Here is a 21,132-nt window from a genome sequence, read left to right as displayed (position 1 = left end):
CTAGCGTGGCATGACATGGCGTGACATGGCGTGAGATGGGTGACATGGCGTGAGATGGGTGACCTTATGGCCATGTTGATTTGACGGACTTAGTCTGATGAGCTGCAGGCGGCCTTGTGCAAGGATGATCCGGTACAACCCTGACTCAGTAGCTTTGCTTGGACATTCCATGATTACTCGGTCAGACACCCACGCCATCTTCCCTTGATACATCTCTCCCCTGGTTCTATGCAACAATGGTATAGGGTATCATCCATAACAACAAAGAATACTGAGCCAATGTTGTGATGAGCATCTCTCCTCTGGTTCTATGCAACAATGGTATAGGGTATCATCCATAACAACAAAGAATACTGAGCCAATGTTGTGATGAGCATCTCTCCCTGGTTCTATGCAACAATGGTATAGGGTATCATCCATAACAACAAAGAATACTGAGCCAATGTTGTGATGAGCATCTCTCCTCTGGTTCTATGCAACAATGGTATGGGTATCATCCATAACAACAAAGAATACTGAGCCAATGTGTTGTGATGATGAGCATCTCTCCTCTGGTTCTATGCAACAATGGTATAGGGTATCATCCATAACAACAAAGAATACTGAGCCAATGTTGTGATGAGCATCTCTCCTCCAACTCTCCCCTGGTTCTATGCAACAATGGTATAGGGTATCATCCATAACAACAAAGAATACTGAGCCAATGTTGTGATGAGCATCTCTTCCCTGGTTCTATGCAACAATGGTATAGGGTATCATCCATAACAACAAAGAATACTGAGCCAATGTTGTGATGAGCATCTCTTCCCTTTCCCAGGGGGTATCATAGGGCGTTGATTAGGATCAATATGTTGCCATTGTAACTTGATATGTGATTTGCAAGAAACAACGTTTCGTCCAACCAGTCTTTTTTATACCACAGTGCTTTTTTCCTTTGATAGCCCAGAGATACCTGGCTCTCATAGTAATGATGCTAACACACTCAGGCGAATTACGTGCCTAGGACCTGAGTGTGAAACCCAGTGTTGACTGACTATAGGCACTAAGTGTGAACAGATGGTATATCGTACGTTTACAACAACACATACTAAGCTCCCCATGTTTGATACAGAGAGTCTAACGTTATGCCGCTGTATAATCATTTTATGGCGCTTCCTTCAATTTGATTGTTGCAGTAACTCGGAGAAGCGTTGGTCAGCGAAAATGTGATACTCCTTGTGCATATTCATTATATTACACGGCTCCAGAAGGAATGATCCATAAGTAACACAATGAGAAGGAGTGAAAGTAAAGTGTTTCTTGTCTCGTTGTTCAATGTCTAAACAAGTGGCGTGTCACGGTACGTTGAACGATCAAGCTGCAAAGAGATCTGTGAATACACGTGTTTCTCAAACCTTTACTCGGCTTCATCAGGTTCATCTCGGTGGGAAAATACCTGCCCATGCATCTGTTGTAATAACAAGAACTCATTGTGAACAGTACGGCATTTACTTTTTGTAAACTGAACTGTCTAGCAGTACATTGAAACAATCTGGATAAACGTTCACGGGCGGATCCAGGAATTTGAAAGGAGGGGGTTCGAACCCCCTGACACCCCACCCCTCTGTATCCGCCAATGACGTTACTTCAGGAAAAAATATTAAGAAAACACTCATGAAATATGTATTGTCAATAACATGTAGAAAATTATCTGCTTACAACAATGAAATAAGTTTCCGGTGTCCTGTACACACTGAATCGATCCTGCAAAGGTGGACGAATCGTTTCAGAGTTTTCCCATAACCAACCGTTTTAAGTGGCCAGTACATAACAAGCGATATCTATATTATAAATGGATGATGCTTTGTTATCATCGGTGGTCTTGTACGATACAGATGCATCGTTAGTAATGGTTTCTTCTACGATACAGATGCCTCGTTAGTAAAGGTTTCTTCTACGATACGGGCGGTGGGGTATCCCAGTGGTTAAGGCGTCCGCTCCTCACGCTGAAGACCCGGGTTCGATTCCCCACATGGATACAATGTGTGAAGCCCATTTCTGGTGTCCCCCGCCTTGATATTGCTGGAATATTACTAAAAGCGGCGTAAAACCATACTCACTCACTCACTCACTCACTCGCTATAGAGATGCATCATGAGTAACGGTATATTTTACGAAACAGATGCATCATTGGTAATCTGTTCTTCTTGGCTGGTGTTAACCCCATACCTGAACTCCAGATGTAGGAACTGGAAACAGATGTGTTAGTACTTAGAAACACTAACGATAAGATAGTTTAGTGTCATCAAAAGAAGGTTTTGGCTTGCCAGGACAAGCTGCCGGAAGTTAGTAAATGCAACTATTTAATTATTTGTGTCAACATTTTAATCTCCGACATAACTCTGTGTCTGACATTGTGATCCTGGTGTAGGTTGAGTTGGGTTGAGTTGGGTTTTACGTCACATCGGCATTATTCCAGCCATATAGTGACGGGATCAAGTGTGAATTAATAAACGTTTTAAGTTCAAAGTCCAAATGAGTTGTTATTCAAAAGCATATATATTATTTACATTGTTATAGCACCAAATTCGAACGTAAGCAGTTCGTTATTCACATTACATAACTACAATTTATGATACAGGTCAACTTTCATCAGGTAGTTAACAATGAGATGCCCGCTTACGCGTGAGAAGAGATCTTTCAGGTTTGCCGCGTCATAATGTGAGTCCCTTGCCGTCGAAAAGTCCGCACAGTCAAGCAGAATATGCTTGATGGAGAACACTTCCCCGCAAGAGGCACACATGGGGGATCCATCGCCATCAGTTTTCAGCAGATAGTTATGAGTAAACCGAATGTGGCCAATACGACATCGTCGTAAAATTACCTCATCTCCTCTTGACTGACAACCCACGTAGGTATAACCAAATGTTGGCTTCAATTCATGAAGGTTGGTCCCGAGTATAACTTTTGATAGTGGGTTTGATGTCAAATTGGCCAGTAGAAAGATCGTTGTAAAGTTCTGAAATGTCTAGGATGATAGGGTGACTTGAAGTAACATTTTGAAGTGCTTGAAGGCAAGATAATGAGTCTGTAAAAACGATGAAGATTTTGGAATGGTTCTGTTGTTAATACAATAGTTCCATTTTCACTGCTGAGACCAAAGCTATCTTTGAAATCACAATTGTAGGCTGGATTGGATCCTGGTGTAGAACTTAAACTTAGTATCTGTGTGTTACTTCATGCCACGCTTACGCTCATATAGAAATGAAACATTCATCAGCCGAGGCAGACAGCAAATCAAGCCCTCTCAGATCACCAACAAAATTTCCCTACCCATCATATCACGTTTGACAAATTCGAAGTCCTATGAACCCAAAATCAGGACTTCACAAAAAGAAAACTTTTGGAAGCCATCGAAATCCGCCTTTGATCAACAGAGACCAAGGACACGACATACCTATAAAGAATTAATCAAACTATAGACTCTATCAAAACACCCTATCAGCTTGTTATTACTACTTAGTCCCCCTTGTTTATTGGCTTCATTGGTGTGGTGGGGTAGCCTAGTGGTTAAAGCGTTCGCTCGTCAAGCCGAAGGCCCGGTTTCGATTCCCCACGTGGGTACAATGTGTGAAGCCTATTTCTAGTGTCCCCCGCCGTGATGTTGCTGGAATATTGGCGGCCTAAAACAATACCTACTCACTATTGGCTTCATCACCAGTGCTATTTGTTGTTTTTAGTCCCCCTACTGGCCTCTTCCAATTATGTACCACTTGTTCTTCAATTACCTGCTGTTGTTAATGTTAATCTGCTGTTATAATATACCATGCATATATACTTCTCACCATTTGGTTGTAGTCACTTAAGGTTGATACCGATGTCGCACTATGCAATAAACAAGAAGTTATCATCCATCACTGAGATGTCATGTGACCGGAAACTAGCGACATGTGCAAGTCAGTATTAGGTTTATGTAAATGATATCAACTATTATTCAGTATCACACAGTTATTACTATCATGCACATATCAGAAGTATTTTAGGCTCAAAACTTTTGATAGCCCCTCGTACGGTCATCGCCATTTAACGTTTAAGAACAACATATTGACAACCCATTGAATATACTGGCAATGTATGCCTACTTATTTTTATGTGGTTCGTTTGGCCAAGTAGTCATCTCCAAACTGGGTAAGAATCCACTGGGGCTAAAACCTAGATTCGACCTGATTATGACCAGTTAACAGTTAGCTTTAACCAATAGGTAAAAAAACTTACGCCTTCTCTGTTCCAGAATAGACGGAAATTTCTCCATATATGACTCAGTGTTAGTCAAAACGGGGCTTCACGCTTCACTGTTCCATCCCCATCTTCATTAAGTGTTCAGTAGTAACACTAACTGTGTCGTGAAGTAACATATCCGCGCGACTGCTGAAGTTTGCACGATAGCAAGACAATAACACTATAACTCTCATATGACCTCCCACTCTGGGTTTATTTCCGTCGTGCGCCACACAGGTATCTCGTCCTCTCAGATAGGTACATTTGCATGGTAGACTGGGAGAAGGTCGTGGTGTCGGAATTGTGGAGAAAGGGTGACCTTTAACAGAAGTCGTTCACAGCTGGTGGGAGGAATGACGCAAGCACTTTGACCATGGCCTTATTGGTAAGGTTGAAACTCTAATTTGTCACATCTTAACTACCCCAGGTTATATTTTCTAGATTATGAAGAGTATTGATACGAGGACATAGAAAGACTTGATTAGTGCAAACTAATAATAAACTAGTTATATCAACTTTAAGCGTGATGTGGAAGAATGTCCACTTCATTGGCTTGTTAACGATAGACTATTATCAAACAGTATTTCCCTTCTACATGTATTATATGGGGACACACATTGTAATACGCGAGCAAATTCCTAATGCTAATGTATGGCATTTACAACACAGAAATAATTGGGTCTGGATCCGTTTTTGGCAAAATCTCTTTCTAAAAATATTCGATGTTGTGTAATTTCAACCAAATAGTAACTTTGGATAGCACCTATGGATAGAATGTTTGAATCGCCCACTCACCATATACTGGCAAATGATTTGAAGCCATGGTTGTCTGCAGAGTATATCAGTAATTGGAATATCAGTTGAAATCCCTAACAGCTGTGACACAACGACATTGACCCTAACAGCTGTGACACAACGACATTGACCCTAACAGCTTTGACACAACGACATTGACCCTAACAGCTGTGACACAGCAAAAAATGACCCTAATAGATGTGCCCTATATGCATTGACCATAACTGTTGTGATTGAAAGACATTGACGGTAGGAACCATTATCTGTAGACATTTACCATAACACAGTTGACCAAAAGACGTTTACTTTAACAGTTGTGTTCTGAAAGCAAGGTTCCAAACAAATGTAACATAGACGTTTGTGAGCTGTGCCATTGAATCTAGAACCTGTGACGTATAAAAGAGATTAATAAAAGAGAGGTCTAACATAAATACACTGAACGGCTGTGACCTGTGGACACTGAGCGGCTGTGACTTGTGGACACTGAGCGGCTGTGACCTGTGGACACTGAGCGGCTGTGACCTGTGGACACTGAACGGCTGTGACCTGTGGACACTGAACGGCTGTGACCTGTGGACACTGAACGGCTGTGACCTGTGGACACTGAGCGGCTGTGACCTGTGGACACTGAGCGGCTGTGACCTGTGGCCGCTGAACGGCTGTGACCTGTGGACACTGAGCGGCTGTGATATGTGGACACTGAGCGGCTGTGACCTGTGGACACTGAGCGGCTGTGACCTGTGGCCACTGAACGGCTGTGACCTGTGGACACTGAACGGCTGTGACCTGTGGACACTGAGCGGCTGTGACCTGTGGACACTGAGCGGCTGTGACCTGTGGCCGCTGAACGGCTGTGACCTGTGGACACTGAGCGGCTGTGATATGTGGACACTGAGCGGCTGTGACCTGTGGACACTGAGCGGCTGTGACCTGTGGCCACTGAACGGCTGTGACCTGTGGACACTGAGCGGCTGTGACCTGTGGACACTGAACGGCTGTGACCTGTGGACACTGAGCGGCTGTGACCTGTGGACACTGAACGGCTGTGACCTGTGGACACTGAACGGCTGTGACCTGTGGACACTGAGCGGCTGTGACCTGTGGACACTGAACGGCTGTGACCTGTGGACACTGAGCTGCTGTGACCTGTGGACACTGAGCGGCTGTGACCTGTGGACACTAATGTCAACTAACGAGATGTGACCTCAATACACTAAACCTAAGAACAATGAAATAGAGACATTGACTGTAAGAACTGTGACCTAAAGACATTTGACAGTCATGCAGCCTTCACCTCTGCTGAACCTGTTTGCATGTGTTGAAACAGGACGAAAGATGACATCAATGTAGCTCGTCCAGATCGTAACTATAGATTAACTTAAAGCAGACAAAACAACCAGTGTAGACATGACGTCCTCTATTGCAGCCTCATCCTCCTGTTCACTATGACCACAACCTACAGCTACCTGGTCAGCCTGGCTTCAGCCCTGGTAGTCCTGGTGCATATTGAGGGACGCTGTGTGAGGGTGGCGGAGGTCACAGAGATCAACATCGAGGGGTACAGGACGCGGGCAGTCCACACCAACGCCTGCAGAGAGACAACCAGTGCCACCATCTTGCCCCGTATCTCAGTTGGAGTGACCAATAACAAGACCTACATTAAACGCTACGAGGACTCCTGCTGCTGTACCGTCACCAGTTCACACCAGATGGTCAGTATTTCAACACACTTGACCTGATCTGTGACACGTGTCTGCATAGTTTGATGACATATTATGTTGTTTTCCTGATACAGGTGGCGATGTTTCCACGTGTCTGCATAGTTTGATGACATGTTATGTTGTTTTCCTGATACAGGTGGCGATGTTTCCACGTGTCTGCATAGTTTGATGACATATTATGTTGTTTTTCTGATACAGGTGGCGATGTTTCCACGTGTCTGCATAGTTTGATGACATGTTATGTTGTTTTATCATACAGTCGGCGATGTTTCCACGTGTCTGCATTGTTTGATGACATGTTATGTTGTTTTCCTGAAACAGGTGGCGATGTTTCCACGTGTCTGCATAGTTTGATGACATGTTATGTTGTTTTCCAGATACAGTCGGCGATGTTTCCACGTGTCTGCATAGTTTGATGACATGTTATGTTGGTTTCCTGATACAGGTGGCGATGTTTCCACGTGTCTGCATAGTTTTGATGACATGTTATGTTGTTTTCCATACGTGATAGTTTGACATGTTATGTTGTTTTCCTGACACAGGTGGCGATGTTTCCACGTGTCTGCATAGTTTGATGACATATTACGTTGGTTTCCTGATACAGGTGGCGATGTTTCCACGTGTCTGCATGATTTGATGAGATATTGCGTTGGTTTCCTCATACAGGTGGCGATGTTTCCACGTGTCTCGAAAGGTTAGTTACATGTCCCGCTGCGGCTGCGATGTTGTCTGTCAATATTGATTACATATTAGGGGATGACGGTGTTTCTACATGTGGGCGTGGTTTAGTTATATATGACAACTGTTACAGGCAGAGCCTGTTTGTCCGTGTCTGTATGCTGCTACTGAATATAGCATTGTTTAAACGGTACAGGTGGTGCTGGAGCCCGTATCAGTTGGAAGCAGCCTCCCCGTGTACTACCGCCGAGTGGACTCCTGTGACTGCGAAAGGTGTAGAGTGCCGATGTACACGACGACTTTCATGGACGTTGAGTACACAGATGATATCTTCTTTCGACGCTGATTTGTAACTACTCCGCCACCTTCGGCGAACAAGTCTTGTACACGGTATCACGACCACGTCAACATGCAGCAATAACTCAATAACTGCAATATGAGTTGTTAAACAGCCGAGACCCCCCAGAGCGACACGCACAGTCCCTAACAACAGGGTTTTATTACAAGGTTGCACAGCTCCGTATCAAGGAATCAAACTCATAGCAGAATCAACTGCGAGTTTTACAATCCACGCTATATGCCCGATAGAATAATTAATATAACAAATAATGCGACGGTCGTGTCGTTCATTTCAGCCAGTATATCTATCGTCAGCGAAATAGAAGAGTGAGTGAGTTTAGTTTAACGCCGCACTCAGCAATATTCCAGCTGTATGGCGGCCGAAATAGAAGAGTGAGTGAGTTTAGTTTTACGCCGCCCTCAGCAATATTCCAGCTGTATGGCGGCCGAAATAGAAGAATGTCCCGTATACACAAAGAACGTAATTAAGCACCCCGTGTTGTCTTGCAGGTTTTCAACACCTACATAAAACTTCTCGTGGTGACCACGATGGAAAAACATGAGTTTTTCTGACCCGTAGGATCCTTTGACGACAAACTGATAGGAGTCCACGTTGATTTTATGATGATAATTGATCTTTTAAAAAAACACCCAAAACCTACTGATATTCATACAAAACCATGTCTGTACAAGTATGGCCCTGGAATGTTTAATACTGAATTCATTGGTGAATGTGGTGGTTCAAAGTGTCATTTAGCGTGTCTTACACGATTCAAGGTCAATACCCAGTGTAACCTCCATGTGACTGTATGGCAGCCAGCACTCTCCTCCTCATACCCCCTGTCAGCCTCCTGATCCTCTGAAGGGGCAGTCTACGCTATTCATCGTGTAAAGCAGCTTCCAATTGGGCCATGTTCTGTACACGACGACCAATCATCTCTCAGATATGCTCCAAAGGGTTAAGATCGGGATCTTTCAATCGTGAGATATGTCAGGGGGTGCTTAACTAAGTTCTTTGTGTATAGGTGTACGGGCGCTTTTGAGAGTCAGCTATTGCATTGAAAATCTCTTACGACAGCGGGACATACTGAGACATAGGTTACGACAGTTAAACACGATCATAACTCAGGCTGCAGTTTACAAAACTAACATAGGCATTAATAATTGAACACGTTGTGAAGTATTTCCCCTCTCAGTCATGGTGTAAAACTTCGCGCTACAATTTTGTTATAAGGGGCAGTTGCCTGTAAACATATTATGCATACTAAAATAAATCATGCTGGTGAAAAACGTGATTGGCTTATTGAGTAACATGATACGAATATGAGATAAGGCGACTTCTCCCACTGTTCAACATAAACAACAAGACTCATGTGGCCTAGTAATTGTCGTTTAGGTGGAACAAGAGAATACACTATGACACCATACCAAAATTGCGGACATTGCATATTGAAATAACAGACTAAGGTCGCCTCGAGCTAATACTCCAGGCAGCAGGACGAATCCAGGTCCTAGGCTTACTAGTGAGACAGCTATACCCTGCACTCCTTCGTTGTTTCTGACCACCAGTATATGCCCTACAGCACTCGATCAGCTTCTCCTCCCTCCGCCTTCCTATCCATCCAGTAGCCCGGCATCAGCTGCTCCAGCATGCTACAACCAACATGTTTATTCCGCTACAGATGGAAGCGTGGGAACTATTAGGATCGGTTTGACGATAGTGATTTTCCCGTTGACGTGTTCAACTGTCAACACCATGGAACAGCACCGTCAATATTGGTTTCTTCACTTGATGAGAACATGTCCCAAACATGCACGTGTGGTGACGGGCCAGCTTCACGTGCCTGTTATCCATTGCCAGTATGTAACCTACACTGTGTTTGTCGTCATACCTATGTATTTACATGCAAATAACACGTGAGAAATACACTTCTCTTGATCTCTCCACGTAAACAGCACGGACCCCTGCGTCACGTGCAATGGCACAACATGCGGGTTTTACGCATTTATTTCGTAAGCTGCTTTACAAAAACTTTGCGACCTCAGAAAACATTTCCCGGGAATGTTTGTACCAACATCCATCTCATTTATGTTCTGGTTTAACATAACATATGAATTACGCATGAAATAAAAAACTATTTTCTTACAGAAAGACTGTTACTGTTGTCCTTGGTTTGTCCCGGAAAACTGATGAAAATATTCACCCATACTTTCATTGTGTCCCAGATCGTTTGAAACATGCATGTACCCTGTATGCAAACTGGTAATAAGGTAAATAGGTGTATGTTGCATTGCTTCAGCCACTTCGGAACACTGAGAATAAGTTTCACATGTTGTTTAGACAAAGTAACCTGTATATAGAGATTCGAAAACAGAAATGACCTTAACTGCTAGAGTGTACGCTTAGTTGATCAGAATAGGTTACCATACATGGAAATATACACATTTGTAATATTTAGGTACCTGGCGATTTCTTTCTTGTTTTGTCCAAACAAACGCAAAACTTCTCACGGTACGTTTGAAAGAAATATTTTTTTACCTTTAAAATCCTTACATACACAGCGTTGTTTTAATTACGCCTTTTTCGCACATTTGATGTTTTCCCAAATGGCATCATAACATGTCCCATTCTACAGTCTCGTGGGGTTTACTAGTATTACACAAACTGAAGGTAAGTCAATAGATCTTATTTTGCAAAATTCTTGTTGGAAATATATTGTGCAAAACGTATTGTGACCAAAACAAATCTAAACTTAATATATAAATTTTGATCGTATAATATGCCAATTTCGGATTTACTATAAACGCAAGGTTTTAAGAGCAGAAATATATACAGTACATCTGTGCATAAATTAAGCACCACTCTGTACTTTTACCAATTAATTTGGTCTGAAATGAAATTCTAAACTCCCCAAAATAACTTTTATAATTTGATAGAACAAGCATATAACATTTCAAAAATGAAAACATCATTGAAATTGCCATGTACTTTAATTAGGATAATTGCCTATATTTAAAACACAGGGGCGTGTCAAGCTTAGAAACAGCGTTAGAAAGACATATAGGTACATAGACCCTACCCTAGTACTATATAAACGGAGAGGGATGTAACGGCGGAACCACCCCCTCCTCAATCTAAGTTGGATTTCACAACGTAAACTATTTTTAAGGCCCCGTTGAGGCCTACGGATCAAAAGCGAGATGATTTCCCCACAAAATGAGCTATAAATGGTCACAATCGGATCATTATTTCAAAAGTTATACGCCACGACTCACCGAAAACAGCTACCTCCGCAATTCCAAGCCAAAATCATGGATCACCCAAGACAGCGAAAACTCACCTATTAAATTCGTTTATTAATTCCAGCCACGTTGACAGCACCTATGTAGGGCTAGATTCGATCGGCAGCGCCATTCCACGGGTCTAAAAACTTATTGCAACATCTACAAATCATTTCCTCGACATTCTACCATGAATCAAGAAAATACTAGATTCTGATTGGTTGTTCAGAAAAATCAGACGGCATCAATTGTGGATTGACGCTCATCTGATTGTAAGGCCGCTTTACCGCGCATTAACAAATCGTATTGTGAGAACTACTTCCGTTTGACCACAATGATGGCGGATCATAACAACAACTCCATGGATTTTGACGCTGACTTTCGAATTTTCCACATAGGCAATTGGAAATTTTTGGATTAAAAAATGCGTTTGATTTCATTGCGCTTCACTGCGCACGTATAGAACACGTCGCACTACTTCAGCTTGACCACCAACATGACTAATATCAACACAACAGACGTGATGGAAATGCTGATAAAACATTTATTTAAACTCGAAAAATACAATTATATGATTTCCCCCACACAATTATGAGGGAACCCTCACTATCATATTACCTTCTATTATAAAAATATTCAAACTCAATTACAATACACAGCCCCAAACATAAACAAAACAATATCTAACATATAAATCAGAAAGCCTTGTAAAAATACATCCCTATCTATGCAAAATATGCAGCAAAACATTAGTAAACATTTACCTACCTGGTAAATGGTATATTTAATTCCGTTTAGAATGGGAAATTTCCAAGATAGATCTAACGGTCTGGCGAAACACCACATTTATGCCACTCATAGTCATACTCCATCATATCCCGTTGGCGTTGCATCGTTCACAAAATAATTCTGCTCTCTGCCAGCTTCCCTGCAAGGTTGTCACTGTAATGTTCATCTACTTTGGAAAACGCTTGGACACAGTCCAGTCCCAAACGATGAAAACAAAGTTCCAAGGAATCACAAGTTAGTCGCATGTACACTAAGCAGCAGCACTGTCACTCTGTTGTCCCATGCCGGGGTGGAGGCAGTACGTGAAATCATGATCGGCCGGTCATAAAAATCAACAGTCTTTGATGAGTTACAGGTAGTAGGTTGATCAGGAAAGGATCTATTGTCCACTGTCACTTCAAATTTCAACCTTTCGCAAAATGTAAACACTGGCTCGTCCGCCATTTCAAACTGTTGCGTAACTGTCTACTTCGAAGAAAATAAGTAGGTCAGACGATTCCATTATAGTGTGGCCAGGGGGCTACAGTTTCATGGCACACAAAACAATAGGCTGATTTTAGTCGTGTGGAGATGGGATGAAAAAAACACAAGATCTTGGGTATTACATAATTGCATTGAATAAACAGTAGTTTGATTTCTTTGGACAGAATATTGTTATGTTGTAATGTTAAAAAAATACGAACGGCACCTACCGCTCCCTTCACAGACGAGTTCAATTCGCCTCTCGTCCCATGCCGGATTATGCAGTGTCTTCCGCAGAGCGAGGAAGTTCGATTTTAAATGGGTCATGGTAGAATGGAGATAACCTTAGTGTGTTTGAAAATCAGAGACATGTTTTACTGAATTGATGGCGACTAAATTTCAATTGGAACCTCACGCTACGCGTTCGGTTCCAATTGAAATTTAGTCGCCATCAATTCAGTAAAACATGTCTCTGATTTTCAAACACACTAGGGTTATCTCCTAAATAAGCAGACATTTTCTCCAAAACCATCGGCAATCACACTCACTTGTCGGCCATAGATGGCCTTGACATTCAAGTGATCTGAGCAGATCCGCAGAAACGAAATTGGGACATCCGATTGGTGGAAAATATAATATACTGTAAGATTTTGACCGTTTGCTAATGGGCGCGAAATATGAACTTTGCAATAATCCTTTATTTTGGATCATGTACGGAACAGTAAATTGTTAAGAATAGCTTTAGAGGTTGTAAAAATGCATTCGATATTGATTCATTTTTAGGAAATTATATTTATAAATATTTAACCTCTAAAATTATTCTTACAAATTTACTGCTCAGGTCACTTAAATGTCAAGTCCATCTATGGCCGACAAGTGAGTATGATTGCCGATGGTTTTGGAGAAAGTGCCTGCTTACTGTCGAGGAAATGATTTGTAGATGTTGCAATAAGTTTTTAGACCCGTGGAATGCCGCTGCCGGTCGAATCTAGCCTTACATAGGTGCTGTCAGCGTGGCTGGAATTAATAAACGAATTTAAAAGGTGAGTTTTCGCTGTCTTGGGTGATCCATGATTTTGGCTTGGAATTGCGGAGGTAGCTGTTTTCGGTGAGTCGTGGCGTATAACTTTTGAAATAATGATCCGATTGTGACCATTTATAGCTCATTTTGTGGGGAAATCATCTCGCTTTTGATCCGTAGGCCTCAACGGGGCCTTAAAAATAGTTTACGTTGTGAAATCTAACTTAGATTGAGGAGGGGTGGTTCCGTCGTTACATCCCTTTCCTTTTATATAGTACTAGGGTAGGGTCTATGTACCTATATGTCTTTCTAACGCTGTTTCTAAGCGTGACACGCCCCTGTGATTTAAAGCAGGTGTTTTTCTGTCCTAAAACAGTGAAAGTAATAATAAATTGTTGTGTGGCCTATATATTCGTTATTTATTGTGAATGGATGAAAGTTTGTAAACTTAGATTGAGGAAAAGTCAAACTAAAACAAAGGAACATTTTAAAATGCAGTGAAAGTTGCTTTACAAACAAAACAAACTGATTTTAGCTGTAATTATCAGTATCCGGCAAGGAGAAGTGTTTATTCATTACAATTAACTCATAATCATAAAAACGTTATTCCAAAATCTTATTAATGTGGCGTGTTTTCAGTTTTTGTCAATTAGCAATCTGAATTGTTGGAAAAAGGTCTGAATCTTTGACATTCGGGTTCTTCCTGATTATGCATAATTAAAGCATACTTGATGTGTAAATGTCATCTTAGATACGTATATAACAGAATTGTTATTTTGAGTCAAAACTTAATTTAATTGTGTAGTTTGAGCAGGAGAGGAATAGCTATTTTGGGAAAAAATTCAGTCCCATCACATTTTCATCAACATATTCTTTCATAAAGAATGGAAAAGTTTATGGTATTTGTAAAACTGTCAGTGGATAAAGCTTCTTTAACTATAGGTTGATTAAATTGATGGCTATACCCTAACTTTTCTGTAGCATTACATCTTATTTTCAAAATAGGGTGGTGCTTAATTAATGCACGGGTGTATATATTGTTTACTCGATGGATATGGCAGCTTTAACACACATCGGTTATAACAAAACAAGGTATGAAAACAACAAGGTAATAAATAATCTAACCAGGTATTGTTCGCGGCAGAATGCGTCATGTTGTACATCCACCGTCACATGGACCAGCACATTGAATATGGCTGATACACGATGACGCGATCGCAAGCAGTCTTTTGTTCTGATTACAAACGGAGTTAGTTACGTTAAGGTTGCATCGGCATTGTTTCAGCCGGATAGCGAGGAGCATATACTTTTGAAGCACACGTGAATTGTAGGAAGCCACATGACCTACTCACAGGCAGAACGTGCATTCACGTGCATTGGAAGATACTAGCATGTGTGTGGTGTTGTTTCACAGTCAGGTGTGACAGAGAACCCTGCTACTCCCGAACTGATATGTATATGTAGGCATTCTTGGTTTGTTTCGAGTTGGGTTTTGTTTTATACATGTTATGGGATCTGTAGGAACAATCAGCGAGGTCGTGGAAGGAACTTTGCGGGGGTGGGAGCTATTTTGAGCATAGCAATTGAAGTAGCAACTGGAGCAGAGGGCTGGACAGAGGGAGTTGTGTGTCAGTTATTTTATCCCCATAAATCACAGTCTGATTTCAGAAATAACACTGCCTGTAAAACGTCAACTGTCAATGACCCTGCGAAACCGATTCCACTGAGGGCAGATAAAATAGCGGTAGAAACATATGAATGGATCACTGAAATGCATCAAAGACACTCACGAAAGGCTCAGAATGTCCTTCTAGCGGAACCCTCCCTGCCAAACTGTCTCCCTTCCTTGACACCCTACCTGCCACACTGTCTCCCTTCCTGGACACCCTCCCTGCCACACTGTCTACCTTCCTTGACACCCTCCCTGCCACACTGTCCCCCTTCCTAGACACCCTACCTGCCACACTGTCTCCCTTCCTGGACAGCCTCCCTGCCACACTGTCTCCCTTCCTGGACAGCCTCCCTACCACACGCTCTCCCTTCCTAGACACCCTCCCTGCCACACTGTCTCCCTTCCTGGACAGCCTCCCTGCCACACTCTTTCCCTTCCTGGACACCCTCCCTGCAACACTGTCTCCCTTCCCGGACACCCTCCCTACCACACTGTCTCCCTTCCTGGACACCCTCCCTGCCACGCTCTCTCCCTTCCTGTACATCCTCCCTGCCACACCCTTTCCCTTCCTGGACACCCTCCATGCCATGTCCTCTCCCTTCCTGGACAGCCTCCCTGCCACACTGTCTACCTTCCTTGACAACCTCCCTGCCACACTGTCCCCCTTCCTAGACACCCTACCTGCCACACTGTCTCCCTTCCTGGACACCCTCCGAGCCACACTGTCTCCCTTCCTGGACAACCTCCCTGCCACACTGTCTCCCTTCCTGGACACCCTCCCTGCCACACTCTCTCCCTTCCTGGACACCCTCCCTGCCACACTGTCTCCCTTCCTGGACACCCTCCCTGCCACACTGTCTGCCTTCCTGGACACCCTCCATGCCATGTCCTCTCCCTTCCTGGACACCCTCCATGCCATGTCCTCTCCCTACCTGGACACCCTCCCTGCCACACTGTCTCCCTTCCTGCCACACTGTCTCCCTTCCTGGACACCCTCCCAGCCACACTGTCTCCCTTCCTGGAGAGCCTCCCTGCCACACTGTCTCCCTTCCTGGACACCCTCCCTGCCACACTCTCTCCTTTCCCGAATCCCTCATGCGACATCTACTCATTTGCTCTCACTCCTCGCCGACTAGCACACTAGCCCACTAGCCCACTCGCCCACCGACCATTGGAGAGACCATTGTGAAGACAAATGGATATTCGCAAAGAAGAAACCAGAAATATATCATGATTCCTACTATCAAGTTTCAGCTGTAATTATTTTATAAGTGCCCCTGGGGAACCTGTGTGGGCATGTAAACCCGTTTCAATCGTATCAGGTTTCTATCCACGAACAAAAATCCATAAATCATCAAACTCGTTGAAGTGACCAAACTTTGACAGCAAATGCTATTTTTGTCGTTGAGGTCGTTCTGTTGTGCGGGGGTGGAAACGGTACGCATTGTTCCTATTGGTGGAAACCGTAGTCCAGCTACTTCAAAGACACGTGGTAATAGCTGCCTTCAGTTACTAGTTGTTCTTTTTCATAGAACTTTAGCAAGACTGAATATGTCTTTATTACGATATGTTCTATCTTGTCTCTGTTAGTACCCTACTGGCTGGGTTGGAATATCAAATTGACGACACAGCTATGATTTTCATCAACATATTGTCATCGATTTCATCCAGCCTACAAACATCACAATAACACAGACCATTACTTATCGATATACAAGCATTCAGTCTACAAACATCACAATAACACAGACCATTACTTATCGATATACAAGCATTCAGCCTACAAACATCACAATAACACAGACCATTACTTATCGATATACAAGCATTCAGCCTACAAACATCACAATAACACAGACCATTACTTATCGATATACAAGCATTCAGTCTACAAACATCACAATAACACAGACCATTACTTATCGATATACAAGCATCCATCCTACAAACATCACAATAACACAGACCATTACTTATCGATACACAAGCATTCAGTCTACAAACATCACAATAACACAGACCATTACTTATCGATATACAAGCATCCATCCTACAAACATCACAATAACACAGACCATTACTTATCGATATACAAGCATTCAGTCTACAAACATCACAATAACACAGACCATTACTTATCAATATACAAGCATTCAGCCTACAAACATCACAATAACACAGACCATTACTTATCGATATACAAGCATTCAGCCTACAAACATCACAATAACACAGACCATTACTTATCGATATACAAACATTCGGTCTACAAACATCACAATAACACAGACCATTACTTATCGATATAAAAGCATTCAGTCTACAAACATCACAATAACACAGACCATTACTTATCGATATACAAGCATTCCGCCTACAAACATCACAATAACACAGACCATTACTTATCAATATACAATCATTCAGTCTACAAACATCACAATAACACAGACCATTACTTATCAATATACAAGCATTCAGCCTAGAAACATCACAATAACACAGACCATTACTTATCGATATACAAGCATTCAGTCTACAAACATCACAATAACACAGACCATTACTTATCGATACACAAGCATTCAGCCTACAAACATCACAATAACACAGACCATTACTTATCGATATACAAGCATTCAGCCTACAAACATCACAATAACACAGACCGTTACTTATCAATATACAAGCATTCAGTCTACAAACATCACAATAACACAGACCATTACTTATCGATATACAAGCATTCAGTCTACAAACATCACAATAACACAGACCATTACTTATCGATATACAAGCATTCAGTCTACAAACATCACAATAACACAGACCATTACTTATCGATATACAAGCATTCAGCCTAGAAACATCACAATAACACAGACCATTACTTATCGATATACAAGCATTCAGTCTACAAACATCACAATAACACAGACCATTACTTATCGATATACAAGCATTCAGCCTACAAACATCACAATAACACAGACCATTACTTATCGATATACAAGCATTCAGTCTACAAACATCACAATAACACAGACCATTACTTATCGATATACAAGCATTCAGCCTACAAACATCACAATAACACAGACCATTACTTATCGATATACAAGCATTCAGTCTACAAACATCACAAATAACACAGACCATTACTTATCGATATACAAGCATCCATCCTACAAACATCACAATAACACAGACCATTACTTATCGATATACAAGCATTCAGTCTACAAACATCACAATAACACAGACCATTACTTATCGATATACAAGCATCCATCCTACAAACATCACAATAACACAGACCATTACTTATCGATATACAAGCATTCAGTCTACAAACATCACAATAACACAGACCATTACTTATCAATATACAAGCATTCAGCCTACAAACATCACAATAACACAGACCATTACTTATCGATATACAAGCATTCAGCCTACAAACATCACAATAACACAGACCATTACTTATCGATATACAAACATTCAGCCTACAAACATCACAATAACACAGACCATTACTTATCGATATAAAAGCATTCAGTCTACAAACATCACAATAACACAGACCATTACTTATCGATATACAAGCATTCCGCCTACAAACATCACAATAACACAGACCATTACTTATCAATATACAATCATTCAGTCTACAAACATCACAATAACACAGACCATTACTTATCAATATACAAGCATTCAGCCTAGAAACATCACAATAACACAGACCATTACTTATCGATATACAAGCATTCAGTCTACAAACATCACAATAACACAGACCATTACTTATCGATACACAAGCATTCAGCCTACAATCATCACAATAACACAGACCATTACTTATCGATATACAAGCATTCAGCCTACAAACATCACAATAACACAGACCATTACTTATCGATATACAAGCATTCAGCCTAGAAACATCACAATAACACAGACCATTACTTATCGATATACAAGCATTCAGCCTACAAACATCACAATAACACAGACCATTACTTATCGATACACAAGCATTCAGCCTACAAACATCACAATAACACAGACCATTACTTATCGATATACAAGCATTCAGCCTACAAACATCACAATAACACAGACCATTACTTATCAATATACAAGCATTCAGCCTACAAACATCACAATAACACAGACCATTACTTATCAATATACAAGCATTCAGTCTACAAACATCACAATAACACAGACCATTACTTATCGATATACAAGCTGCCCAGGAAACATCGAACGCGGTCACTCGCCATCTTGAATGGACACTCGCTCTAGAAGACATTTCTATCATGACATATATCATAACCCTGGAATTTCGCTACGTATACAGTATGTACGGCAAATCTGTGTACATGATGACTATTGTTTCAAATCTACACTAAGTTAAATGGTTATAACGATCTCAGTAACAGACAAAATTAATGTTGTTACGTGTTATTTGGAAAACGTTAACCCCAAAATCGGTACCTATAGAACTCACTAAAATAAAATACCCTCACTAGATCAATGAATATTATGACGTGTGTACAGTATGACGGCGTGTGTACAACATGTCGGCGTGTGTGTGGCATCAGGGTGTGTGTACAGTATGGTGTTGTGTGAACAGTATGATGTTGTGTGCATAGTATGACGGCATGTGTACAACATAACGGTGTGTGTACAGTATGATGTTGTGTGTACAATATGACGGCATGTGTACAACATAACGGTGTGTGTACAGTATGATGTTGTGTGTACAGTGTGATGTTGTGTGTATAGTATGACGGCATGTGTACAACATAACGGTGTGTGTACAGTATGATGTTGTGTGTACAGAATGACGGCATGTGTACAACATAACCGTGTGTGTACAGTATGATGTTGTGTGTACAGTGTGATGTTGTGTGTACAGTATGACGGCCTGTGTACAACAACGGTGTGTGTACAGTATGATGTTGTGTGTACAGCATGAGGATCTGTGTACAGCATGGCGGCGTGTGTACAGTATGACGGCGTGGGTACAGCTTGACGACCTGTGTACAGCATGGCGTTGTGTGTACAACATGACGGTGTGTAGAGTATGATGGCATGTGTACAGCAGGACGACGTGTGTAGAGTATGACGTTTTGTGTACACCATGTGAACGTGTGTACAGCATGAGGACGCGTGTACATCATGAGGAGGTGTGTACAGTATAACGGCGTGTGTACAAAATGACGGTGTGTGTAGAGTATGACACCGTGTGTACAGCAGGATGACGTGTGTACAGCAGGACGACGTGTGTACAGCAGGACGGCGTGTGTACAGCATGATGTTTTGTGTACAGCATGTGAACGTGTGTACATCATGAGGACGTGTGTACAGCATGAGGACGTGTGTACAGTATGACGGCGTGTGTACAGTATGACGGCATGTGTATACAGTATGACATCGTGTGTGCAGTATGATGGCGTGTGTACAGTATGACGGCATGTGTATACAGTATGACATCGTGTGTGCAGTATGACGGCGTGTGTACAGTTTTACGTCATGTGTATACAGTATGACATCATGTGTGCAGTATGATGGCGTGTGTTCATCGTGATGGTGTGTGTACAGGATGACAGCGTGTGTGCAGTATGACGGCATGTGGTTATAGTATGACGGTGTGCGTACAGTATGACGTTTTATGTACTGCATGACGGTGTGTGTTATCTATGACGGCGTGTGTACAGCATGACGACGTGTATAGCATGACGGCGTGTACAGCATCACGGTGTGTGTTTACAGTATGACGGTGTGTGTACAGTATGGCGGCGTGTGTACTGTTTGACATCGTGTGTACAGTATGCCGGCATGTGTACAGTATGACGGCGTGTGTACAGCATGACGGCGTGTGTACTGTATGACATCATGTGGATATTATGACATCGTGTGTACAGTATGACATCGTGTGTACAGTATGACGGCGTGTGTACAGTATGACATCGTGTGGATGGTATGACGGCGTGTGTTCATCATGACGGTGTGTGCAACATGTCGGCGTGTGTACAGTATGACGGCTTGTGTACAGCATGAGGACGTGTGTACAGTATGACGGCGTGTGTGCAGCATTACGG

At 42.1% G+C, this 21,132-nt stretch overlaps 1 protein-coding gene across 1 annotated transcript; it reads right to left on the bottom strand.

The window, feature by feature from the left end:
- Positions 1–6,394, bottom strand: LOC124285663 (mucin-4-like). Its single transcript, XM_046721936.1, has 3 exons — positions 6,358–6,394; positions 5,487–6,222; positions 1–226 (listed from the first exon to the last, which is right to left on the bottom strand). Exons 1-3 carry the CDS (start codon positions 6,392–6,394, stop codon positions 1–3), a joined length of 999 nt encoding a protein of 332 aa, XP_046577892.1.
- Between the last annotated feature and the right edge of the window lie 14,738 nt (positions 6,395–21,132).

Source organism: Haliotis rubra, unplaced genomic scaffold (genome assembly GCF_003918875.1).
Source record: "Haliotis rubra isolate DU_JTF1 unplaced genomic scaffold, ASM391887v1 Scf365, whole genome shotgun sequence".
Lineage (NCBI taxonomy): Eukaryota > Metazoa > Mollusca > Gastropoda > Lepetellida > Haliotidae > Haliotis > Haliotis rubra.
Note: the sequence above shows the minus strand (reverse complement) of the source record. Positions and strands in the feature narration are given on the sequence as shown.

Bases quoted from the DNA above. Each gene is read 5' to 3' on its own strand.
- LOC124285663 (XM_046721936.1), bottom strand. From the start codon at position 6,394: ATGTCATCTTTCGTCCTGTTTCAACACATGCAAACAG. The intron at 6,223-6,357 runs GTTCAGCAGAGG...TAGTGTCCACAG, and splicing joins GTTTCAACACATGCAAACAG to GTCACAGCCGCTCAGTGTCC. The intron at 227-5,486 runs GTATTTATGTTA...ATTGTTGCATAG, and splicing joins ACAGGTCACAGCCGTTCAGT to AACCAGGGGAGAGATGTATC.